The sequence below is a fragment of the Gambusia affinis genome, linkage group LG02, assembly GCF_019740435.1.
Source record: "Gambusia affinis linkage group LG02, SWU_Gaff_1.0, whole genome shotgun sequence".
In the NCBI taxonomy this organism is placed as follows: Eukaryota; Metazoa; Chordata; class Actinopteri; order Cyprinodontiformes; family Poeciliidae; genus Gambusia; species Gambusia affinis.
Window position 1 is genome coordinate 32,020,276 of NC_057869.1, and position 13,248 is coordinate 32,033,523.

Below are 13,248 nucleotides of genomic sequence, written 5' to 3' on the forward strand. Positions count from 1 at the left end.
GTCCAGGTGACATAATTAAGATTGTAAGTGTTCCATAGCAGTGAATGTGTAAGATGGCAGTCTGTGCACTTCGACCTTTGCCCATCTTTCTAAGCGACTCTTCATGCTGAGTTGAAATCAGAGGAAACTAAATGTTGACCAGCAGGTGGTGAGGGTTTCCACCCCTGGCTGAGCTGCAGACAACTTGACCTTGGCATTGCCCCAGAATGACTCGGGTCATGTCAGAATCTACCTCTGTGGGCGGGGCCATGAGTCAGCACACTGACTGCTTTTATTTTTACCACCTTGTAAATGTAAAATGTTCTAAGACTGTCATGCTTTTCAATAAACATTTTGTAGGATTTCCAATGTCTGGATTAATTTTCCCTAGCCACTTCACACAAATCTCAAAACTTCTGCTTTTGAAAAGCAACATTTACAAAAAGCTTTATTGCAGTTTGGAGCCAGAAACATCACTGATAATGTAACACATTATGCAATGATGAATAATCCCAAACTGCCAAGTGTTTTGTACCTTAGAAAGTAGCGAGCTCACAGTTGGCAATGTACATCTGCATAGTGGTGATAGAAAACCAACAAGAGCTTCATCTTAATATTCTGGCATTATGTTTTCTTGTGAGCTTAGTGGGTCTGAAAAAATAACTTTATGAACAATATTTTCTAATGCCCTTTACCACAAAATGCTTTTCATAATACTGAAGAGAAAACACTTGAAGGGGAACAGTATTACCAATCTGTGCTTCTGTTCAGAGCCCTGGCCCCTGTTTGGGGCCAGTGGAATGACACCAAATTCAAGTGTGAACTAGAGAGGGTGCAGGCTGCTCTGACATGTCACAAATTATAGGATCATTAGACAGCCAAGGTCCAGGGGGTGGAGGAGGAGTTGATCTGGGCAGAGTGTTCATTATCCTTGAGCCTCCAGCTCTGATGCGGGTGTGTTGTCTGGCTCCTCATCATTGTAGATATTCTCTGCCTGGAAGACAAAGGAAGCACAAAATGTCCCTTCAGACTGATGGAACATCTCTGTGTCTGTCTAGCCAGAAAGTGACCAAACCTTGGGATCTAGTTTCTAATTGGATCTAGAGAGACTTTGGATAAGAACCGTTCTCACCATCTGCCAGACTTGCATGATGTTGTCTTCGGACACAGAGCAGATGACCCAGGGTTCATTGGGGTTCCAGGAGAAGTCTGATATCTTGGCTGTGTGGCCACCATGAATGAACTGAAGTGGCAGAAAGAGGATAAACTCAAAGACATGAGCAGGTTGCCAACAAACCACTAAAAGGTTCCATCTGGACAACCAGATGGGTTATCCAGTTGACAGGTTTCATGTCATACTGTGCACCACTGAGGCTTCTGTTAACATCACCTACCAGAAGCTCTGGTGGACCGTCCTCAGCGTCCTCTGAAGACTGCTCCTCCCCAATTTTACTGAAAACAGAATCCATATTATCACCCTACACAGCAGCTCCACTTGCCAACACCTGAACATGTGACCAGGAAAGTTCATGATCAGCAATCATCACCAAACACTGTAAGATTCTACCTGAGATCCCAGACGTTGAGACGTCGGTCAGTACCGCTGGAGGCCAGGATGGTTTCATTGTGAGGTGACCACTGGACCTAATGAACAGGACAGATAATCCCCAGTAAGATCAAACTGGATGCAGGGTCCAACAACCCAAAGTATCAAACCCTCCCTGACCTGTTTCCACACAGCATGTAAACAGCTGCCTGTCATGAAGATGCCATAAAAATGACTGTTCTCACACAGAATATGGTAGTCTGGTGTCTAAAACCTGCTAGCTGCGTCACACAAATCATCTCACCTTCGCAATGCTAGCCACTGAACTTTGAAGGATTTAAACTCCCAAGGGATACAAGATAAACGTCCGTTTGAAGCAGGAAGTGAGGAGGTTATTGGATCTTTCCCAATCACACTGCTAGCTAATCAGACAGTTTTAGATGACTGTCTGTCTGGTCAGCATGTTACTATTACTGTTTATAATGCATTATAAGTTTGATATGAGGACCCAACAAGATCTTGACGAAACAACAAAAATTCTTACTTGGAAAATTTCATCTTTGTGGGACTCAAAAGAGTGGAGCTTCAGTTTGAGATTCCTTAGATCCCACAATGCAACAGTCTGGGAGGACCAAACAGAAAAAGACAACTGTCTTTAATCAGTTGGGAGTAATGGTTAAACTTGCATTTGCACATGTTAGCATGGTTTCCACCTTATCTGCAGAACCTGTAGCAAGAATGAACTCGCTGTAGGGATTGAAGCTCAGACAGTTGACCTCAGCAGTGTGAGCATCAACCGAATGGCTGGCTTTAGAAGTGTTGTTAGAACGAGTGTCCCATCTGAAGCAGCAAAAACCCCAAAGAAAGCAACAGGTACATATCAGTTATTAGAAACACAACATGAAGGAGTAGTGTTTTATGGAAAGTTTCTGCTTTAACATCAGCTACTGACATCATTAGTTTCTGATCATCAGCAACAGAGCCAAACAAGGATTCATGGAGTAAATGCCACGACACGTCTTCCACAACTGCGGTGTGACCAGTGAAGATGGTCTTGGCGTCGACAATTTTTCCTTCCTTTGGGCCAGTGCCGATGTCCCACAGACAGATGGTCTGTGGAGGAAAAATTAAAGACAGTGCAAATTATTATTACAATTTTTCAGCTCTTTGGGTCTCTTATAGGCAGGAAGGTTCTGATTTCTGATCAAACCCCCCTGTCCAACTGTACATAACCCAAATCCCCTAATCCAACATGATCATATCCATTTTTGGAATGTTGATGTAAGCAAATACTCAGAAGTAGATTTTAGGAAAAGAGAGAGCAGAGCACTATTAGTGTTCCTTCAGCCACTTACATGGTCATCAGAGGCACTGAGCAGGTTGCCACTGAGGTTTGGATTCCAGGATAGGCCATAACCTTCTTTCTGGTGACCTTTGAGCCTCAGATCAGGACTGCACTCCCCACTGGGATCTGAAATAATATTAATATTCATAATTTATGATCACTCCTGTTCCTAAATATTCAATAGGCTTTTAGCCTATTGACTATTTAGGCTATTGAGTCAATAGCCTATTGACTATTTAGGAACAGTCAATAGCCTATTGACTATTTAGGAACAGTCAATAGGAAAAAATTCCATCTTGACTCACCTGGCTTTGATGGGTGCTTGGTATAGTCAAAGACCAGAACGTCAGATGTGGGCGTTTTGGTGGCAATAATGCAGGGATTCTGGGGCATGTAGCGTGCTCGGTTCACCTCTCCTTCATGGTTGATCTTGATCTCAATCTCTATTTTCCCACTCACTGAGCCAAACCCGCCAAACTCTGACAATACACAGGCCCGACATTGAAAGCACTAGAATCTGATAAAACACCAAAGAGCTACATATAAAACATCACCTGTGGCCAGTTACAGTGTGAAAGAAGAACTACAGTACTGTTTGGTTCTGGTAGTAGAAACATAATGCTCCATCCCTGACTCCAGCCAGTAGCATCACTGGATATTTGCTTCTCATCATACATACTGTACCTGTCATTTACTCAGAGGCCATGAACACACCACACCTACACACAGCAGAACCTCCAACAACATACCTGCTGGAAGATTTAAAAAAAACAAACAAATAAGTTTCAACATACTAAGTGAATATGATATATGTATGTAGTTTAGAATGGCATTCATAATGCTAAATCTATGTGTTTAAGATCTACATACACAGATAAAATTGTTGGTATCTCTGTTAATGACCAAAAAACACACGATGGTTACATAAATAACTTGAAATGAAAATGAACCAATGAAAAGAAGATCAAATGTATTGAGGTTTGTGGTCAGCATGTCACAAAATGTGGTAATGATTGAAGTGGTATTAATACTTTGGCCGTGGACACAGAAATTTTAGTCACTAAAATTTTGTTAATAGAAAATAGTTTAGTTGTTATGAAACTGCGAGATGATCTGTGTACTAACCTCCTTTTTCACTATCGTAGTGTGATGGATCAAACTGGGCGTCGTCATTTGGTACCTGGACACTGGCTATTACAAGATGGTTTTGCTCATCTGATGTGTGGGTCCCCAGAACCAGCCGGTGGACTGTGTAGTCCTTCCCTTCTGGTCTAAGCATGGATTTTCACAAAGAAAAGATAAGGAGAATTAATGCTAGTCTCAAACATCCCAGAAAAAGCGCTTGTAAAAGAAGAACTGTATTTTATAAAGTAAAATACAGTACCCTGGCAGTATAAAGTAAATATATCCTGACCTTGATTCTTCAGAACCACTCTAAGACCTGAGATGAACCTCACACATAGACACTGTTCAGATGAAGGCCCAGCAGAGACTGGACTTCCTGTAGTAATATCATCATTCACAATTTCTCCTTCTGCTAGCTAATTAGCTCGTTTAAAATTCTACCTGAAATGACCAAGTACAGGGCAGAAAGTCCAGACTGTGCTTTTTCAAGCAGAATTGTGGAGGAAGGCAGTGGGCCAGGCTCGGGCAGCAAAGAAACTGTACATCAGGGGTCTCAAACTCGCGGCCCGCGGGCCAACTGCGGCCCTCAGGACGATAGTTTGTGGCCCCCACCTTAATATGAAAGTTTAATGTTAGTGTGGCCCGCGAGCAGTGATGTCAGTAACGCGTTAATTTGTAACGCGTTACTGACGTCTGACCACTTTTTTCAGTAACGAGTAATATAACGTGTTGCTATTTCAAATCCAGTAGTCAGACTACAGTTACTTCTCAAAATCATTTTTGCGTTACTATCTTCTTTTGTAATTTAATCGTATTTCCTCTACTCGTCTTGTTGAGTGACTGACGTCTCTATGCAACAGAAATCTAAACAATGGGGGGAGATGCGCATTTTGTTGGCGGAAAAACTGGAACTATGATGAGTTTCTGTCGCCAAGTCCGATTATTATAAGCGGCTTTGGGCTTCATTTTTTAAAGTCGCTTGCAGATTTAATGAGTGGCGGGTTGCGCCTTTTTGGGCTCGTTTTTGAACGTGAAGTTGCTCATTTGGGCTTGGAAATAAGCAGAGACTCATAATAAATCCCAGAATTTGTCCGTCATTAAGGTAGTCTTACTCAGTCTCTCCCTGTTCATCATTTCTTAGATGATCCGTCCCGCTGTGTCTTTGTTAATGTCAAGTTACTGTATTACCTCTGAATGACGTCGAGCTTCGCGTTGCGCTCCAGAAAACTGCAAACATCGAGGCTAATTTAAACAGCGCAATAAACGTGAAAATAGCCACGAATAAACGTGTCCGTAGTTGCCAATAATTATAATGGCAACTTAATTCTAATTATTAATACTAAGATAAGTGTCACAAATCTGTGCGGCCATCTGAGCTGTGGAGCTGCAGGAGGAGCTCTGTGCGCAGTGACACCAAATGCAGGGCCGTAACGCAGAACCTGAAGGCTGGGGGGGAGGGGATGGGGGGGGCTTTAAAATCCTTCTTAGAGTTTTCCAGACAACAGTGGACCACACAAACTACTCACGTTTTTTATTTTTCTACAATCTCCTCTTCAGTTCAACCTTATCAGTGGAGACACATTGTTGATGTTACCATTATAAAATAGCTTACAAAAAAGTATTGGCAAAGCTCAATGTGATTTTCACAGGAGGCGGAGCGTTGTTGTTAGCAGCTGCTGAGAGTAACTAAAAAGTTACTTTTAGTGTAACTTAGTTACTTTCCAAATCAAGTAGTCAGTAATCTAACTAAGTTACTTTTTCAAGGAGTAATCAGTAGTCCGATTAAAGTTACTTTTTCAAAGTAACTATACCAACACTGCCCACGAGTTTGATATGATTGGCACTTTTCAGTGTTGTGTGCGGAGCTGAACTAACTTACCAATCACAGTGCTTCAAATGGAGCTCATTGACCCGCAGTGCCTCTCTGAAATCAAAGACAAGTTCAGGGAGGAGAGTGGAAAAGCAGACAAGCTTGGGCAATTTTTGAGAGAATTGCCACCCAGCTTCCCTGAGCTTTCCCGAATGTTCAAGCGGACCATGTGTCTTTTTGGGAGCACATACTTGTGCGAAAAGCTCTTCTCTACCTTGAACTTCAATAAGTCCAAGTACAGGTCCAGACTTACTGACGAGCATCTTCAAGCTCTACTTAGGGTCTCAACTGCCTCCTCCCTTAAGCCAAATGTGGCTCGGCTATGCGAGAGGAAGCGCTGCCAGACCTCTAGCAGTAAGAAGTAAGAAGTAGGCAGAAGAAACAGTTTATAAACTGTTATATTCATAACAGTTTATGTTCAATGTTCCATTCATGTTCAGAAAGTTAAAGGTTAAAGAACTGTTAATACAGCCATTTGAATCTGAATTATAATAATTACATTTATCTAGTCTTCTATAGCTGCTGTGTTATTATTATTATTATTATTATTTTATTTATTTATTACTGATTAATTTTTTTTTCTTATGAATTGTTAATTTATTTATTTTTTCATCTTATTTTGTGTTTAAAAAATAAAAATAAAGACATTTGATAACATTGGAATGTTTTTGTAAGAGCTTTTCTTGTGGAAAACCCGATGCGGCCCAGCCTCACCCAGACTCTACCTCCATCGGCCCCCGGGGAAATTGAGTTTGAGACCCCTGCTGTACATCAATGGGAGAAAGGGACAGGGTTTCTCCTTCAAAACTCTGGGTTCAGGTCTCCCTTCTTGCTGTTGTATTTGTAATATTACTGTATTCATGCCCAAAGTTCTTTGAAGGTGTGGAGGTGTTTCACTTGGCCATTAAGTTCCAGACAATTACCTGCCAATAGGTTTCTCTGTGTTATTCTGGGATGACAGTAACTGGAAAAAGCATGTACCGTATTGTCTCCATTTTGTGCTTTTTATAGACTTTTGATGTCAGAGGATAACTGGTTTGTGAGATGTCACATACAGAAAACCATCAACAATAATCTAAGAGAATAAAATGTCATTACCAGTCAGTCTCCAGGAGGACAATTTTGTGCTTACCACATAGAGAGCAGCTGCATCATTACCAGACAGACAAGCAAACAGGTTGAATTTTCCAGGTCAGCGGATCAGGCATTTCCATGTCACCATTACTGGGACTTTATTATGCTCTACGACAGAAACAATTGTAATTACCTGTTGACATCTGGAAGCCACTGCACAGTCAGACTGGGCCACTCCAGGGCATGGGTCATGACCAGGTCGTAGAGAAATGGAGTGTTCCTCTTCCAGATCTTGTATTCTTCATTGATGACCCTTTCTTCCACTGCATCATCATACACTGAAGCAGGGCAGCAAGGGATAAACACAAGTAATGAGATATTTGTCTTTCCTTTTCATCCTTAATTTATATTTTCTCACAGAGCTAGTTTATCATGATCAGAAGGTTAATAATATAAACTGACTTGAATTGAGATGTCTTCATTACTGGGACTGTTTCTACTCAAGTACCTTGCACACCACCAATTTCCACTTTATTAAAATCACCTTAACTAGCATTTTATTCAGCACTGCACTTTAACTGTAGCTTTACATATCAATAACCATTTGTGCACAAGATTTTGTAACTATTTATTGAATACTTATTGAGTAATTTAATAAGTTGCATTTGGTTCCAGGCTGCGCAGAGCCAACTACCCTGCTTCAATTAGAAGTTGGGGGTGGCAGGCCATAAAGAGAAAAGAATTGGTCCTCAGAGCAAATAATGTCCACTGTTCAGTGAAACATAAGCAGAGGTTTGTGTAGAGTCTGGTGGTAAAATTTACCTCTAGACTTCTACCAGGTAAACATGAGTGCAAAAAAGTGACTTGAAGTTGATAAAATGTAGTTACTATGATTGATCTTTTACTATTTAAATGACCTTAGTTTGGCATATTGTCAGTAGCTATAGCTTCTTCAAGCCTTCAGTCTTAAACCCATTTAATGGTCAGGATCCGTCATCTCCTCCCTGGTATGATACAATATTTTTATTTTCAATCTGGCATTTTGCATTTGACTTGGAGTGGCATGTATAGGGCTGGCCAATAAATCACTTGGTCAAATTTTCTGTTTTAAAATTCAACTTTTGAAAACCAGGGTTTTATTCTCACCAATCTACTACTTGTGTTTCCATAATTCAGTGATGTTAGCCAACCATGTTTTTCTATCTTGTTTGACAAGCTTGTTTTACAGCTTCCATTTATTTGGACTTCATGACAACTCACAGAAAGCAGGATTTTAAAGTCAGTTTTTGAAACTATATTTAACATTTAAATATATTTCAGATTACATTTAATTTGCATTTAAAATGATTACTATTTAAAATATTTTCTGCCATTTGTAATTTATTGTTGAGAAAATGAGAAAAAAAAAAAAAACTTAAAATTGGAGATTTTGTTTGTAAGCCATAATCACCCAGCTTTAGCACAAGCGACAGCAGACAATCATTTGTGTTGTCACTGACTTTACAATTCCTCATACTGAGTATGCATACAGTGACAGTGCAGAGGAAAAACTCTGTTAACAGGAAGTAACCTCCAGCAGAACCACAACTGCTCCCACCAAGCAGAACCACTGTCTACTGTTTTGCCAAACAGGGAACTGACATTCTTTTAAGTAGGTATTTTTCTAAACAAAGGCCAAGTTCTCTCCCTACTTTTTTCCAGTTCTAGAAAATTCAAATACTGATATTGTAATTAATTACATTTTTGGTCTCAAAGGGATGAAACCTGCAACCTTCAAAAAATGTTGCACTATAGAAATGGTATAGAATATTTTAGAGATAAAAAGAAAATTTGTATTGCGACAACCACAATGACATTAAGAATTTGTCAGCAACTTATCCATACACCTTTTAATGTTTTCATGTCCTCCCACATGTTTGAAATACAGAGAATCTAGTTTTCTCTCAAAACTTGAATTTGTGAATCACGGTGCAAGAAATGCTTACAAAATTACAAGCAATTTATAATGGAAAGGTTATGCACATAAATATAAATCATAAATTTGCATGTATTTATTAAAAAAATATACTGCACATTATCACTCAATATCATGGACCAGAAAGGAGACATTAAGCAATCATGTGCTTGTGTATTTATAGTTTTGTGTTCAACTGTTCTTCCTAAGCTATATGAAAGTAAGCAGGGGTCTCAAACTCCAGTCCTCGAGGGTCGCTGTCCTGCAGTTTTTAGATGTGCCACAGGTACAAAACACTGGAATGAAATGGCTCAATTACCTCCTCCTTGTGTAGACCAGTCGTCCAGAGCCTTAATGACCTAATAATTTTATTCAGGTGTGGTGCAGCAGAGGCACCTCCAAACGTTGCACAATTGCGGCCCTCGAGGACTGGAGTTTGAGACCCCCGAAGTAAAGAAACAGGTCTGATTCATCTTGACAAAGATCAATTGATTTTTCTTATTATTATAGTTATATTTTATGTTTTTAGGTACTCAGTAGGTGCCATTTATCTTGATTGGCATAAAGGTTAATTTATAAACCTTTAACCTAATAAGGATATGATTTGTAAAATCATAAAACATCCATTTATTGATAAATTAATAATTGAATATTTTTCTATTTGCTTCTATGATTTCAGAGTAAAATACTCTCAAATCTACAAACACTACATCAGTGATCTCAAACTGCAGTCGTGAATCACCAGAGTCCTTCCACAGTTAGACGTTTCCCTTGTCCTACACGCTGGAATTAAATGGTGAAACTTCCTCCATAGCGTGGAGTCAAGCTCCACAGAGCTCTGCTATTGAGCTAATCAGAGTCAGTTGTGCAAAAGCAAGTTGCAGGACACTGGCCCTTCAGGACAGCAATTTGAGACACTGCATTAGATCATGTGAATAATAAATACAGTGTTGGGTTTTTTTGTGCCAAATTTCTGTGTCTTTAAACTTTTCTCTTTCACTGTGTGAGATGGACAGACTACACCAAATGTCCACCACTTTAGCAAGGAGCTGATGCAACACAGCATCACAGGTAAAAGACTTGGCCTTTTACCTGTGACACAAGCACTTTCCCCTTGGGGATAAATAAACCATATTCTATGGGAACCAGATATATTCTTAAATATAATAAACAGATAAGTGATGCTTTTCTACACTATTAAATCTATTTTCATTTTTTTTTCTTTTATAAAGTTTGTCTCTTCTAACCCCGTGCATCTAGTAATTCTGTATACATGTGCCTATACTGCAAAAACGATGCAAGATCTTCAACTAGCTTACAACTGTGACGTCTCCCAGTGACGTACATAGAATGCGGAAGCTTGTCAGTTGAAAAAGAAGAGTTTATCTCAAACAATATAGAGAAAAAGGGTGACCATGGTCTGTTGTAAGATAATGCATCTAAAGGGAGTTTGGCTGATTTAACACAAATATCTGGCTGGTAATTCCAAAAAAGTGCTCGCAAGAGAGTTTTAAAACCAATAAATGTCCAAGATTTCCATATTCTTGGACTCTTTTGTCCCACGCAGCTATCTGATACGGCAAGTCTCGTTAGAAGGTTTTTGTTTTAGTCACTTCGACACGGACACCTTATTTTTCACTTTTTAAGTTGCAATATTGCTACAAACTTTGTACAATCTACTCGAGTTTCAGGGTTTTCTTCACCATGCTTGATCACCTGGAATGCAGAAGGCTTTTTGTGGAAACCCTGACAGAAGTTCTTGAACATAACATAAACTCCATCAGCACGCAGTCTGCTAAGACCAGAAAGCATGACTGCGCTTCACTGAGCTAGCACAAGATGCTAACCATAAAGCCCGACAAATCCACATAAAGCGATAGATAAAGGAAAAGTAAACCTTTGCCCACATGCTACAGAGTTGTATTTAACCTACCCTCCTTTTCAGCCATGTCCCAAACCTCGCAATGACACAATGGTCAAAAACAAAGGAAGTCGAAAACTGCTACTTCTTAGCAGATCCCTGGCAAGTTGTCAGAGCTGAGCGTCATCAATGGGTCTGCACCATTTACACGCCTCTTTAGCAGAGCGCCTTGTGGGCGGGGTTTATTTTGCCGCCGGATTTCCCGCGCAGATCCAGCAGGGGTGGCCATAGTGCTAAATAAAAAGACTTCCCGTGGCACAGCAAAATTTCTTAAGAACAATTTGTAACGTAAGGTGTGGTTTAAAAAGTTTTTAACCTGTTCAAACTCCAGGTGGCAATGCACATCAAATGTGTGTATTTCTCAGTAAACAAACTGTTGAGACTCAAAGTCAAAATAAAATAAAAATTTAGTTTAGATATGAGTTTGGTTTAGTGTCAAATAACTAATTTCTATCTGCTACATCTGTAGAAAACATTTAAGGCTCTAAATATAAGCAAGTTTTAATAAAATTCTTTATAGACATTGATTTATTGTAGTGGCTCGTAATACAAGTTATGTTATTTAAATTATAACTTGTTAAGTTGCTTTATTTTTAAACTTTTTTTAGTTTTGCCATGTCCGGGATGACTGACAACCAATAATAAAAATAATGAGTATCTGGGAAGTATCATAACTTAAACTTATTGCTCAAAGCACCAGGGTTTTTATTTAAAAAAATGTAAAAGACTTTATTACGTAATTTTTAAAGGCTCTGTGTTGAAGATTGTAAGAAATAGACATACTTTCTGTTTTTCTATCTACCATCAGCTTCTCTTGGCTCCAACACACTGAGCCAAGATCTTTGGCTCAGTGTGTTGAGCTGAAGATCAACACACTGATCTTCGTGTGTGATCAGTGTGATCTTCATAATGCCATTCATAAAGCAATTATGAATTGGCTGTTGGCCAACTCAGCCCCTCCCTCTCGCTTCAAACTGTTTTTATTAATACAGGAGTTAGAGAGCTAAATAAGATTCAAATATTACCTTTGACAGAAAAGCTTAACTCTGTCAATGCAAAAAAAGTAAAAATGTTGCTATGTGACCTACTGTGTCCTTTACTCTTTTTATTTAATTTTGTTAGAAACTATGGAGTACTGGTACTCACTTTTAACCCAGAAAAGGAATTAAAACAAACTTGGAATCCAGACGTTTATTAGTCACTCTTTAGTCCAAAGTAATGAAATGAACAAACTGTGGTCTGATTTTTATTGTTAATGTGTTTCATCCCATTGAGCAGTGAAAGTAAATAAAATGTTACATGTCTTTAGCTTTAAATATTTACTTACTAGTTTTTTTTGCTTGTGCATTTACTTCCTGATCTACATTGTGTGACGTCGGTACTACATCATCTGTAACTGTGAGGGTTTTGCATAGACCAGCCAAGGAGACGTAAAATAATTTCCAAAATAATCTTAATTTATTACAAAAAATGTCCAAAATAATTCAAAAATGACAAATTGGGACATTTAGATCCAGTCATATCTGTCAGAGAGGCAGCTCTGGCTGAAAAGTGCTTTATGAATCTATGATAAAAACCAGCCATCCCTAAAAATGATCTCAATTGCTTCTTGGTTTGAGGTAATGGGCAGGATTCAATAGCATGAATTTTGCTAACCTGTGGCTTGAGTTCACCATTTCCAATTATGAAACCCAGGTACTCTGTCTCAGATTGTGCAAAAGTGCATTTTGCTGGGTTAATGGTCAAACCTGCGTCTTTAAGGTGGCTCAAGATTTCTTTTAAATGCTGAAGGTGCTCCTCCCATGAGTTACTATATATCACAATATCATCTAGATAGGCACAGGCATAATCATCACATCCACGCAGTACCTGATCCATAAGCCTTTGGAAGGTTGCGGGTGCGCCATGTAGTCCAAAGGGCAAAACTGTAAACTGGAAGAGTCCCCATGGGGTCCGAAAGGCCGTCAACTCCCTGGACTGCTTGGAAAGAGGTACTTGCCAGTAACCTTTGCACAAGTCGATAGTTGTTAGGTATTTAGCTTTGCCCAATCTACTGACCATATCATCAATGCGCGGAGTAGGGTAGGAGTCGAACTTTGACACAGAATTAAGGTACCTGAAGTCTATACAGAAGCGCATCGTTCCATCTTTCTTTGGCACCAAGACGACAGGATTACACCATTCACTTTTGGAAGATTCAATAATCCCGAGGGACTGCATCAATTCCATCTCTCTCTTCAGGGAGCTGAGAAGGCGTTCTGGAATTCTGTAGCTCAGACGTTTGACTTTAGCATCACTTTTCAACACAATCTCATGTTCCAGAATGTCTGTACGACCTGGATATTCTTTAAATATCTGAGGATTACATATTGCTCTAACCTGAAGTTGTTGTTCACTTGACAGGTGTTTCAAGTCAAGCTCCATTGGTGTTGAT

The 13,248-nt window shown here is 39.5% G+C and overlaps 1 protein-coding gene across 1 annotated transcript; it reads right to left on the minus strand.

Annotated features, from left to right (window-relative positions):
- Positions 1 to 399: 399 nt before the first annotated feature.
- On the minus strand, positions 400 to 10,965 carry rbb4l (retinoblastoma binding protein 4, like). The gene is made up of 12 exons (XM_044135603.1): positions 10,827 to 10,965; positions 7,133 to 7,277; positions 3,996 to 4,141; positions 3,176 to 3,352; positions 2,881 to 2,996; positions 2,478 to 2,638; positions 2,239 to 2,365; positions 2,070 to 2,147; positions 1,547 to 1,623; positions 1,374 to 1,431; positions 1,112 to 1,222; positions 400 to 973 (listed from the first exon to the last, which is right to left on the minus strand). The coding sequence occupies exons 1-12, from the start codon at positions 10,840 to 10,842 to the stop codon at positions 905 to 907; spliced, it is 1,281 nt and encodes a 426-aa protein (XP_043991538.1). The 5' UTR covers positions 10,843 to 10,965; the 3' UTR covers positions 400 to 904.
- Between the last annotated feature and the right edge of the window lie 2,283 nt (positions 10,966 to 13,248).